The sequence below is a fragment of the Equus asinus genome, chromosome 4, assembly GCF_041296235.1.
Source record: "Equus asinus isolate D_3611 breed Donkey chromosome 4, EquAss-T2T_v2, whole genome shotgun sequence".
NCBI classification, from domain to species: Eukaryota; Metazoa; Chordata; class Mammalia; order Perissodactyla; family Equidae; genus Equus; species Equus asinus.
In genome coordinates, this window is record NC_091793.1 from 71,962,747 (window position 1) to 71,975,314 (window position 12,568).

Here is a 12,568-nt window from a genome sequence, read left to right on the forward strand (position 1 = left end):
CAAAGCTGCCGCCCCAATTTCGAGAGGCAACAGAGCTTTTTATTTTCCACGGTTTGCCTCCCACGCACCCCCCACCCACCGCAGCTTTTTCCCTTCCCCCGCCTCCCCGAATCCCACTCCGAGCTTGCGGCAGAATTGCTTAGGATCCCTAACCAATACCCAAGGAATCGCCCTGCACCCACCCACCCCCCACATTATTATCGCCTCCAAATGAAGACCAAAACCCCAGCGCTAATTGAATTAGTCTATTGAAAGGACTGTCGGGTACAATGACGTGGCTCGAGGCCCCACATTTCCCAAGGTCTATAGGCTTTGGGGACCTGCGATGTATAGTCTGACCTTCCGGCTCATAATAATACCGCGGCACTTGTAGCAGAAATCTCCTCGCATTCACTCCCAACAAAACCGCTGGTCACCCAGTCCCCGTAGGAAGGCTGTGCGCTATTGTGTTGCGACAACTCATTCATGTCCCGCGCCACGAGGCCCCACCGCCATCTGATCTACACTCGAAATGCGATTACCACCGTGTGCATGCAACATGCTCGCACTCTCGGCCCATCGCGCACACGCCTGGCCAGGCTGCACAGTTTCCTTTCGCAATTCTCTTCTTCAAACCCATCCTCAAAAGAGAGGTGGAAGCAGGCAGGACTATGACATTTGTCTCTGACTGAACGAAATCCAAAAATCCTGCGGAAATGCAGGCTGGTGGGAGATTGTTTTGAACAGCAGACACCAAAACCCTCAGCGAGCGCTTTTCTCCGTGCCCAACTGGTGGGGCAGACTTGGGTGGACACTAACATGTGTATACACCAGCCTCCTGCCATGCACACAAATACACACAGACACACAAACAGTGCTTTTGCACACAAATACACACAGACACACAAACAGTGCTTTTGCAGACTTGATTCTCTCTCTGTGGTTCTCACATACACAAGCAAATAGGCACAAATACAGGCTCCGGGCCCCACAGCCATGGGCCACTCTCCAAATCCCAAATCGATAAGTGATCTTTGCAAGATTGGGAAAGGAGAAAAGCAAAGGTACAATTTCTCAGCCTTCACCTTGAGAAACACTCATCAGCCTTCCCAGTCTGTGAGTCCCAAACTTCTCTAGCACTCCCCAAACACACAAAGACACTCTCCCCATCTGTTTGGCCAGGTGCCTTTTGCTCCATGGAAGCCCCTGGTGAGCGGCAGAGAATGGAGAAGTCTGGGAACGGACAGAGGCAGGAGGCATGGGGGTCTCTCCCTGTCCTACTTACCCCACCTTCCACCGCTGAGCCTTTTCCAGGCCCCTTCTTCCTCCAAGTGGCGAAAGCAATCGTAGGGCATTTCCCCCCTCTTTGGCAATTAAAACAAAACAAAATCGTTTCTTTCTTGTCAGTCTCCACTTTTATGTGGGCTGGGTAGGGAAGCAGAACTTGGGGACAATTTATTGCAGAGATGAGATTAGGTCAGTAGCCTTCTGTGGGGCCTCCTGCCCCAGGGGAACTGCACAGGTCAGAACTCTGAGGCAATGGAAATGGGCACTGGGGGCCCCCAAACTTCCATAGCTTTGGCCCAGGAGCAGAAGGCGTTTTGAGAAGGGCTCCATTTCATTCCTGGCAGACTCCCCTGCCTGCTTCCTGCCAACCCACCTCCCTGCCATCCCCACCTGGACATCTATCAAGCTGGAAGAAATTCCTCAATTTGCAGAGGTTTCTATGAGTACCCCGAAAAAAGACTACCACGAAAATGCACTCACACACGCACACACATTGCTCCACACAGCCCCAACCCCTTTACCCACATACTTGTACACACAACTCACCCTGCCTGTCCTTCCTCACCCACATGCCCAGTTCTGGGCTCACTCCGAGTCCTCTGGACCCCTCACACGCCCACCTCGGCCAACATTTGCTCTTTGTCAGCACTCACACACCTCACCCTCAGGCTTGCCAGGACACCAACCCGCTAACACCGAGTTCCCAATAGTATGTTCATTTTCAGTAAGGAGCGTAAGGGCGTGGGCCTGGGTGGGGGTCCTGGAGAGCCGGCAGCGCTAGGTGCGGCTGGCGCAGGCCTGGCCTGGGGGAGGCAGGGGGGATGAACCAGCGCGCAAAGCGCCGCCTAATCCAGCCCGAGCTCGTGGGCCGCGGGTGCATTTATCATCCCATTACTGTAACAAATCCGGGCTCCACTACATGAAAGGTAAAATGAATTACCGACGTTAAGCCGTCAATAAAGTCATTTCTGTAAATGGTGTCTCCAAAGGGCCGCCGCATTATTCAGCTGGCTTTATCAGCTGGCTGGAAATTACGTGGAGGAGCCGGGCCGCGCGGCGCGCGGGGCCGCTCACTTTGATTAAGCGTCTTGCCAGCGCGATGTGACAGAGCTTTTGACCAAGGTTTTATTCACAGGCCTGTGATGAACGCCAAGCTGATCAGGCGGAATGAAGAGTAATTAAAACCTATAAATTATCTTCCGCAGCCCTTCTCGAGGCGTCTCCTGCAGGCGAGATAAGGCGTCGAGACCCTATTTACGGCGCTGAAAGGGACCGCGGTGGACAAAAGCTACGCGGCTAAATAGGATATTGATAGTGTCCTAATTAGAATTTAATTAAGTACCCACGCTCGCTTGCGGGATAAAGATTTCAATTTTGCGAACTTAAATATAAATAAAATCCCACCCCCATTTCGGGGAGAATGGGTGGGGGCGCCGGCAGATTTCGGGGAGCCCTTGGGCGTGGAACTGAAGAGGACCCTGGAGACTCCAAGGTGGGGTTGGGAGGGGCGTTGAGGAGACCGTGGCGGGGCCGCTTAGAGCAACGCTCTGGAAAGTGGTTCTCGCTGCCCCCTGGCCGCCGGGCAGGTCTAACTAGGAGCTGCGAGAGCCCCGGGTATCGCAAGACCCTCGGCTGACCCGAAGATGCAGCTAGCAATATGCACTCCCGCTCCCCACCAGCCCCTCTGAGAAACTCCTGCTACTGAGGTGGTTCAGCTTGTGGTTTTTCTTTTATTTTCCTCCTAACCCTCTGTGACTTTTCTGGGCACTGGGGGATTATTTTGCATGCTCCCACCAATTTCTCCAAAGAGATCCTTTCTCCACCGTCCCAGTTGAGAATGGTGGTCAGGGCGAACAGGTTCGCTGGAGCTCCGAGTAACATCCCCGCGAAGGCCTCAGTTGCCCGTGCCTTTCTAGCCACTCTCCCGTACCGCAGGCTTCAGCACACAGTCGGACACTGGCCCTCCAAAACGGCTCAACGGACAAACCCCACCGGTGATCAGCGTCTCACCTCCCACCACCCCATCCCTGGAGATGCGAGAACTTTTTGGGGTGCCTTAACCAAGAAACAGCGAAAAAGAGCCCCAAGAACTGGAGACAGATCTCTGTGAGAGTGGGAGCGGCGGGAGTCCCTGCCGTCCCCCCAAAGCGTGGGAAGAACACGCAAGGGTCTTAGAACCAGAGGCCTCCAGGGAGTCGGGAGCAACCCCAGGAAAATGTGGGCAACCGGGGGGAACTCGCTGTCCACATCGTCAGCTGGCCAGGGCAAACACCAAGGTTGCAGTACTTTATTTGTTTGATTTCACTTTGCAGAAAAATCTAACACTGAGGTTGCCCTGAACCCAAAAGCTGGGGCCTCGCGCGCATCCGCACCCTGACTTGTTTGGCCCGGGGACCCGCCCGGGATAACCCGACGATGCCCAGACAGCTTCGACTCCAGCGGCCAGGGAGGAACAGGCGCCCGGTGCAACTGGCGCTCCGGCTCTCTCGCGCCCTCTGGGCCTGGCTTAATGGCGCCAGGACAGCTCCTGGGGGTTGTCGAAGGTCCGGACAGGGAAGGGCATGGGTGCAGATACCGCGGAAAGGACACATAGGTCGGCTGGCCGGCATGCACTGCAAACCTACAAACAGACGATGCCAGCTAGGCGCAGCTGGCCTGCAGGGTTTGCTGTTTGCGAAAAATAAACTGCTTCTCTGCAAGTAACCAACTCTAGGTCTATTTCATATCTCCGACCCTCCTGGTCTCACCCTCCTCCACGACTACAGACACACACACACACACACGGACAGTGACAACAACCTTTCACCCTTCATAATAGCAAGGAGAGAGAGAGAAAATAAAAGGCTGAGTTTCTTAGGCGTGGGGGTGCGAAAGAGCCGAGGCCCCTGCCTCCTGACCCTGCGCCCGGCGCGCACGCACCCATAATCCTGCATTTCTCCAACAAGTTGTTTATGGAGTTGCTTCTCTATTTGCCTACACCCCGAAACCCACCCCTCCTCGGTCTCCTCTGCCCCTTCCTCGCTCCGGGCCTGAAAGAGGGGGAGGGGCTCGAGTGCGTGTGGGGGAGGGCCAGCCGGACGCGCGGGGCCAGCGCCACGGCGCCCCCTCTCAGCCCGCGGCCGCCGCCCCCGGATTATTTATCCGCAAAGTCCCGCGGGCGCCCATTGGGCCAAGGCCCGGGTGTCAGCGAGAGTCCTGGCTCGCCATTGGCCCCGCACACGTGCGGTCCTGACTCACGTGCTTCCGGTTTGAAGGCAAAAAGTGTGCCTGGGTGATTTTTTTTTTAAGCCAGAGAGTTTGTGCAAAGATCCGAGCTGTCAGAGATTTGAAAAAAAAAAAAAAAAAAAAGGCAGCCCCGGCGCTGGCGGAGACGCGCTCTCCCTGCAAAAAAAGCAAAGGCGATTAAAGGCACTGCCAGCCTCGCGCTCTGGGCACAGCTGAGCGTGACACTCGGGGAAGTCAAACCCCTCACTACTGCCTAGGAAGATGGCTAGACTTTAAAGACTATTTTTTTTCTTTTAAGAAAAATAATTCTTGGAGCTTTTTTCTTTTTTTCTTGCTTTCTTTTTTCTTTCTTTTTTTTTTTTTTTTTTGGCGTGGCTTACTCCCCATTTAAAACAAATCATTGAATCTGGTTGCAGAAAGAAAAAAGAAATAGCCAAGTGCCTCCATATCTGGATGTCTACAAATTAGAGAGAGGGAGAGACAGCAAGATCTATCTGCTCGATAAGAGCGAGCGATCCAGGCCAGGCGCCTGGGCTTTTTTCCTACACCCGCCCCGTGCCTTCGCTGGGGCTTCGCCGGCCTCCTTCCTCCGCGCACCCCCACGGGCCGCTGGCAAAGTGGGGTGGGGAGCGAGGCGGGGGGGGCGGGGGCCGGCGCGGCGGCCGGGGCGGCGGGGCGGCCGAGCATGGAAGAACAGCAGCCGGAACCTAAAAGTCAGCGCGACTCGGGCCTTGGCGCGGCGGCGGTGGCGGCGGCCCCGGGCAGCCTCAGCCTGAGCCTCAGCCCCGGCGCCAGCGGCAGCAGCGGCAGCGATGGAGACAGCGTGCCGGTGTCTCCGCAGCCCGCGCCCCCCTCGCCGCCCGCGGCGCCCTGCCTGCCGCCCCTGGCCCACCACCCGCACCTCCCCCCACATCCCCCGCCCCCGCCGCCGCCGCAGCCGCATCTCGCGGCGCCTGCTCACCAGCCGCAACCCGCGGCCCAGCTGCACCGCACCACCAACTTTTTCATCGACAACATCCTGAGGCCGGACTTCGGCTGCAAAAAGGAGCAGCCGCCGCCGCAGCTCCTGTTGGCGGCGGCGGCCGGAGGAGGCGCTGGAGGAAGCCGGGTGGAGCGTGACAGAGGCCAGACCGGCGCAGGTAGAGACCCTGTCCACCCGCTGGGCACGCGGGCGCCAAGCGCCGCCTCGCTCCTGTGCGGCCCGGATGCGAACTGTGGCCCACCCGACGGCTCCCCGCCAGCTGCCGGCGGCGGCGCGGGCGCTTCCAAAGCTGGGAACCCGGCGGCGGCGGCGGCGGCGGCGGCTGCAGCGGCCGTGGCGGCGGCGGCGGCGGCAGCAGCGGCCAAGCCTTCGGACAGCGGAGGCGGCAGTGGAGGCGGCGTGGGGAGCCCGGGTGCGCAGAGTGCCAAATACCCGGAGCACGGCAACCCGGCCATCCTGCTTATGGGTTCAGCCAACGGCGGGCCCGTGGTCAAAACTGACTCGCAGCAGCCCCTCGTGTGGCCCGCCTGGGTCTACTGCACGCGCTACTCGGATCGTCCGTCCTCCGGTGAGTACTCAACCGCAGGCTGCGCCATGCCTTCCACCCCGCGGACGCCCCCGAACTCGCAGCCGCCGTGCTGGGGAGAGCAAACCCGGCCTCGGGCGCTCGCTTCTCTCAAGCCTGCTTCCTCCTCCTCACTCTCGGTCCCCGTCAAAACCGGGTGTGGACCCAGATCTGCGCTCCTGGCCTCTGTAGCCACCACCAGGGAGGCGACAGTTCAGGGCACGGGGAGCTCGAGTCTCGGTTCTTCGGTTTTGGACTCCGAAGCCCTCGGGCCTTCTTTGTGTTTTACCTTTCCTATTCTTAGGAAAGACGCAATCAGTCTTTGACTTTTCTGCCAGGGAAAGGGGTGTTTAGAGGCAGCGGGAAAGTGGGCCTAGGAATATGGGTCTGAAATCTCGTCAGCCTGGTCCTGCGGAGGCCAAAATCCAGGAAGGCTTTGATCAGAGAAATAATCTTCACCTTATGTTCTTACAGACACAAATACCATCTCGGTATTTTCTGAGGAGAGTTCATTTACATAGAGAAAGATTTGAGCATAAACAGAGAGAAAAGCTTCTGATCGCTGTCCCTATTCCCCGGGCTGGGTCGCCAAGAGAGTCTGATCCGGGTGGGTACGATCCAGGGAAAGGCGGTTGCCGAAACGGTGGGTGCGGAAAGCCCCTGGCTCCTGGTTCTCTGGAGCTGACAGACAGACAGTGGGAGAGGAGAGAAGCCAGGTCAGGCACAGCCCAGAAACAGGAGCCGAGGGCAGGAGAGCCAGCCTCCTCCGCAGCTTCCCCGCGGCACGGCTCCCAGGCTCCCACATCCTCCCTGCCCGGCCCGGCCCCTTCCTTCTTTCACTCCTTTCTACTGCACATCTGCCAGTTAGCAGATTTCCTTCCGCCAGCCGTAAGCCCGTTTTATCTCGACTTTCCTTCGGCCCTTTTTCCGCATGCATGTCCCTTGCCCTTGGAGAATCCGAAGCCGGGATCTGCCCCGGGACAGCCAGTAGGCCGGGGAGAGGAGGCCGAGGCCTGCTCGCCTCCCCGGCCGACAGCGCCCGGGAGCCCGGTGGGCGCCGCAAGGAGGGCGGCAGGGGCTCTGGACCACCATAGGGGTGCCGGGCACCCGGGTCCGGCGTGAGGCCTGGCACAGGGAACTGGTGTGCCGCCTTACTCCGGCTGGTCTTCAGCCTCCCCACGGCTGCCGGCCGGCGCGGATCGATGCGCGCTATCAGCCCCCGCCATCTCGAGCCCCGTTATTGACACGTCCGGCTCCCTGAACCTCCGAAAAGCTGCTTTGATTGACTCGCCTGATGGATAGAGTGATTGAGCTGTCAGGCCGTGCGGCTCGGCTGGCCGGGAGGCTACGATTTTATTACAAGTGTCCGTGCCTCCGCGCGCGCGCGCGCGCACACACACACACACACACACAACACTCTAACAACGTCCTGGACGCACAACGCGCGGCGGGGCCTTTCTGGGGAAAGGCACATTTCCTGGGTCATCTCTGCCCGCTCAGCTAATTACTAATCTAAAACCAGGCCTTCCTCCCTCCGCACCGCCTTCCAGTGCTTTCTGCACCGCGCTCAGGAGCGGGCCTTGTCTTTGTTCTTGGCCGCTTTCCTTCTTAGGGGTCTGGGGACATAGGGCACTGGCTCCTTCTCCTGTATGAGCAGTTCAGGGAGATGAACCTCAACCCAGACCTGAGTCGCTGCAGCCATCCAGGCCTGGACCCTTGTGTCACAGGACAGCTGGTGACCCCAGGCACTGGTCTGCCTCAGGAGCCAGCTGCCCAGGCCCTCTATTGCTAGACTTGGAGATGCCAGTGAAGACCCTTCCTTCCTGACCATTTTGGAGATTAACGGGCCTGACAGGGACCTAATTTGGCTCAGTAAGCTCCCATAACCAGGACAGGGCCCAGCGAGTAAGTGCCAGAGCCTTGGGTGTGGAGGCTGGTGGACAGAAGTGTGGGCTTTACGGCCTGCCTCCTCTGTCTCCTTCTGTTCTCCAGAGCTGGACCCACAGCAGCCCTCTTCCCAGACTAGGTGTTGAGGGAGACTGCACCTTCCTGGGGAGATTTCCTGTAGCCTCTTCCCATATCCATCTTAAGGCAAAGCACAGATTTTTGTTGGGATTGTCCTTCTGTGTCTGTCGCTCTGCCCCTATTTTGTTCACAGACAGGGGAGGAGGATGTAGTCTTCTTGCAAATGGCATAGGTAAGCAGGGAAAGCAGATCTGGCTTGTTTTTGTTATTCGGGAGTTTTCAATCCTGAAATTTCAGCCTGTGTTCAAAAAGGAGATAAGGGAGACCCGGCCTGTGCAGCTGAGTAGAGGAATGGGGAGAGCCCTCTCTTTCTTATTGGCACTATGCGAGGGGCAAAGCAGAGAACCCAGGGATCAGGGTCATGTGGGTAAGTCATGCAACTGGGTGAAGGCCCTTTCTCCCCCTTCAGAGAAGGGAGTAGTCAGTGTTTCTGTGTGAGACCCTAGAAAGGGCTTCGTTTAAGCCAAAAAGAAAGAAAAGATAGAGCTGATACAAATCCTTTCGAGCTAGGCAACCTCTCACGGCCCCCTCTGCATCCCCTTGTTTTCTGGGTGGACAGCTACAAGCAGATGGGCTCTTACTGTAGGAACCCGGGTGTAGGTGCGCTTCTTGAGGAGCAAGGGAGCATTAGAGAATGCAGGCTGGCATTCTCCCGGGGCAATCCTGCCCCAGTGTCTTCGCTGCCCGTCTTGAGCCTCTTTTTATTCCAGGGCTGTGAAGACAGCAGTCTCCTGATCTCCAACTCTGGGCTGGGCCTGATGGAGCTCCAAATCTCTCTCCATCTTGGATTCTGTGATTTAAGCCTGTCACAGGGCTCTCCTGTTCTGAATTGAAGTGTGAGGTGCACCTACAACCTCGGCCAGCTTTCCTGCGCGGCCCTTCTGGCCCCCCAGAAGGGAACTCGGGGACCCCACCAGCCAGGCGATTGATCCAGGGGCTAGCCGCCGGGAGGGCGTCGGGGGCACAGCAGGGCCTCCGCTATCGGGCGCGATCCCCGCTGGCTCTGCAATTCTCACGGCTTCCTCTGCCCTCTCCCCCCTCCCCTCTGCCCTCCGTCCCCACCCCCACCGGCCCTCTCCGCCGCTGCAGGTCCGCGCACCAGAAAGCTGAAGAAGAAGAAGAACGAGAAGGAGGACAAGCGGCCGCGGACGGCGTTCACGGCCGAGCAGCTGCAGAGACTCAAGGCGGAGTTCCAGGCGAACCGCTACATCACGGAGCAGCGGCGGCAGACCCTGGCCCAGGAGCTCAGCCTCAATGAGTCCCAGATCAAGATCTGGTTCCAGAACAAGCGCGCCAAGATCAAGAAGGCCACGGGCATCAAGAACGGCCTGGCGCTGCACCTCATGGCGCAGGGACTGTACAACCATTCTACCACCACGGTCCAGGACAAAGACGAGAGCGAGTAGCCGCCGCCGGCTGGGGCCGCGCGCTCCGGCCGCCGCGCCCGCGCCCCCTCCTGGCCCCGCCGCCGCCGCCTCCCCGGCCCCACGCCGGGCACAAATACTCATCGCAAAGGAGGGAGGGAGCAACAGGGAAAAGAGAGAGAAAGAGTTCCTCTGAATGGAGAATCACGAATCACCTTGGAACGAAACGTTTTTAAAAAGGGAGAAAGACTCGGACAGGTGCTATCGAAAAATACGATCTGTTCTCTGTTCACAGTATAAGGGACGAAGCTGCGAACTCCTTAAAGCTCTATCTAGCCAAACCGCTTACGACCTTGTATATATTTAATTTCAGGTAAGGAAAAGAAATATGTGTAGCGATCTCTATTTGCTGGACTTTTTATTAATCTCCTTTATTATTATTGTTATAATTATTATAATTATTATAATTATTTTATCCCCCACCTCCGCCTCGCTGCCCCCGGCCCAGTTTCGTTTTCGTTGCCTTTTTCTTTTGAATGTTATCGCTTCTCCGGTGCCTCCCGCCCCGCATCGCTGGCCCTGGTTTCTCTGGGACTTTTCTTTGTGTGCGTGAGAGTGTGTTCCCTCGCGTGTCTGCCCTTCGCCTCTCCCCCACCTCCCAGGCCCCTGCTGTCGGTCTGTCTGTCCTGCCCCCACCTTTCGTTTTCCGGAGACATGTTGAGAAATACGACCCCACAGACTGCGAGACTGAACCGCCGCTACAAGCCAAAGATTTTATTATGTTCAGAAACCTGTAGTCTGAAATAAAGTGTACACTGTGCTCACGAGCCGCTGGCGGCCCTCGTCTTTGCGGGCTCGGGAAGGGCGTGGGTGCAGGGCACACGGCGGCCCGGCGCGCAGCGTGCACTCGCCGGGCGGGGAGCCCGGGGCAGCCCGCGCAACGAACACGGGGGCGGCGGGAGCGCGGTGGTGGAGGCGGCGAGATCCGGGTAGGGTCCGGGTCAGCAGGGTCTGGCGGGACATGCCTGGTCTCCGATTGCGTTCGAAGGAGCCCAAAGGTCCCCCCAGTCCTGACTTAGGAGACACTGCCGGGCTGTGGGGCTGCTCCTTGAGCCAGGCCGGGCCCAGCCGGCTGCGGCCTCCTCCCGTCACCTGCTCCTCGCTCCAGCCTGCACCACTCCTTTTCCTTTTTTTCTGGTGCGGGTTTTGCTTGCGGTTTTCTCCTGTAGAAGCAGAAGGCCTTCCCAGGGCGAGACAGAGGTGAGGGCCGCCTGCTGTCCTGAGCAGCCCTCTAGGGCAAGGGGCACCTCTGCCCGGCCGCCTGGACCTCGCTGCTCTTCGTTTGGAGAAGTGATTCCATTGGCGAAGCGGCGGGTGGAGGACGGCACACGGAGCCTCGCGGGGCTTGGATCTCATGGGCCCGCAGAGCCGGGGTAGAGGAGGCCCGGGTGCCTGGAACCTATGCAAAGCGACAGATGCTGGGATCGCTCTGGGCCTGACCCAAGACCTAAGCAGGGTCCCTCTCAGAATCCCAACAAAGCCTGGCTTGCTGCCTGACAGAGGGGGGCGCAGATACCAGCCCCCAGGCCCCTCAGGACGATGCAACTTCCCAGAGGCAAATGTCTCGATTCTTGCCCCCCCACCCTGGGGCCTATTCTTCCTGGGCAGGCAGTGGGACACTCAGACTAGGAGGAAGGAGGGGAGGTCCCTTCTCAGGGGGCATCATCTCCCTTTTGTCCAGGATTTTTTTTAAATGGTAAATTCCACTCGCCCCTTCCATCCTCTTTTCTGCAGTAGGTATGTATGTATGTACCTGTACGTGTGTGGCTAGACATGTAGGTGTCCCAGACGCTTGTGTGCATGTGTGATCATATGCAGATGTGGAGTACTGACTCGGTTTTGTGTATCCCTGCATGTGTGAGTGTTGTGTTCATTTCTCTGAGATTCGATGCACACTTGGATGTTTGCAAGTTCACCATGTGGGTACATGTGCTCATTTGTGTTTGCATGCCAAAATGTTTGCAGGTGTGTTTGTGGGGTTCCTGCACACATGGGAACTCTGTTCCTGTGCTCTTCCCTTCTTGGGTTTCTTTCCTGTTCATGCAGGATTGACTTTGTGAGAAGTGAGAATGGCCAGTCCTTCCTTCTGTCTTTTTTCTTGAAAAAGTCCCCCTGGTTTGGGGCGATGTCTGGGGAAGTGACACTGCTAAGTTCCAAGTCCGGGAAGTCAAGGGGCCCTCCAAGTCCCTGCTCAAGGATTGGGGGGCTTGGGGTTTGGTGGCCCGGAGTTGGAGGGCACACTGGACATTTCCATGGGTTCCCGACATTATTGCTGTAAATCTCTTCCTTCCACCCCCTTCACACGTCCTTGGGGCACGTGGCGGAACCTCTGCCCCTAACAGGTGCCCCACCAGTCCTGCCGTGGAGCGTTGGAAGCAGTGAGATGGGCCTGCCCTGGGATGGCCCAGGAGAGTCATTTTCTGGTGGTTGGAGGTGCATCCCTTCCTTCCCTTGGCGGGGAGGGGAGCCTGGAATCTTTGCCCTCTGCAGGCCTACAGGTTACAGGGCCTGAGACCAGGGGCCCAAGGTACCCCTCTCCTGGCCCAGACAGCTCAGACATCAAGAAGGGTCCTGGCCACACCCAGATGCAGTGTTGAGGGTGCCAGCTCTGCAGAGGGCTTCACATCATGAGCGCCTGGAAACTGGGCTGCCTTCCTTCTCCCTTCCCCATTGTGGCCCCTTAGGATACCTTAGCCCCTCAAGACCACCAGATTCAGAGGCTAGGACGGGGGCCAACTTAAACAGTTCCAGGAAGCATCCTGTTCCTTCAGGCGCCTCTTCACTTATTCCAAGAGCTCAAAGCTAAGAGCTTCCCCCCTTAACCCAGGGGGAGAGGGAGGTGGTGGTTACCCCCATGACTCTATTAGTAAGTGTATGGAGGTGTCATTATTGTCATGTGATTTCTTGCCCATTATCACCTTTTATCTTCCAATCACTATGGGCAAATAGAATTTTCTTCATTGTTCTGTGGAGGAAACTGAAGTTCTGAGGGCTTAAACGTGTGGTCCATGCCTCCTCTGTGGCTGTGTATCTTGGTCTATGTCGCATCTACTTGTTACAGCTGCCTTTACCTCAGGAATC

General features: G+C 57.7%; 1 protein-coding gene and 1 long non-coding RNA gene across 2 annotated transcripts in view; one reads left to right on the plus strand and one right to left on the minus strand.

Annotated features, from left to right (window-relative positions):
* Positions 1-5,589, minus strand: part of LOC139045099 (uncharacterized) — a 31,323-nt gene extending 25,734 nt beyond the window's left edge. The window contains exon 1 of the long non-coding RNA XR_011502773.1: positions 5,453-5,589. This is a non-coding gene — a long non-coding RNA (uncharacterized lncRNA). The remainder of the gene's footprint in view (positions 1-5,452) is intronic.
* Positions 2,560-10,254, plus strand: EN1 (engrailed homeobox 1). Its single transcript, XM_044769086.2, has 2 exons — positions 2,560-6,041; positions 9,153-10,254. Exons 1-2 carry the CDS (start codon positions 5,177-5,179, stop codon positions 9,467-9,469), a joined length of 1,182 nt encoding a protein of 393 aa, XP_044625021.2. The 5' UTR covers positions 2,560-5,176; the 3' UTR covers positions 9,470-10,254.
* Positions 10,255-12,568: the final 2,314 nt, after the last annotated feature.

Excerpts from the sequence above, each read along its gene's own strand:
- EN1 (XM_044769086.2), top strand. The coding sequence starts at position 5,177 with ATGGAAGAACAGCAGCCGGAACCTAAAAGTCAGCGCGACTCGGGCCTT. Across the intron at positions 6,042-9,152 it reads CTCGGATCGTCCGTCCTCCG|GTCCGCGCACCAGAAAGCTG; the intron begins GTGAGTACTCAA and ends CCGCCGCTGCAG.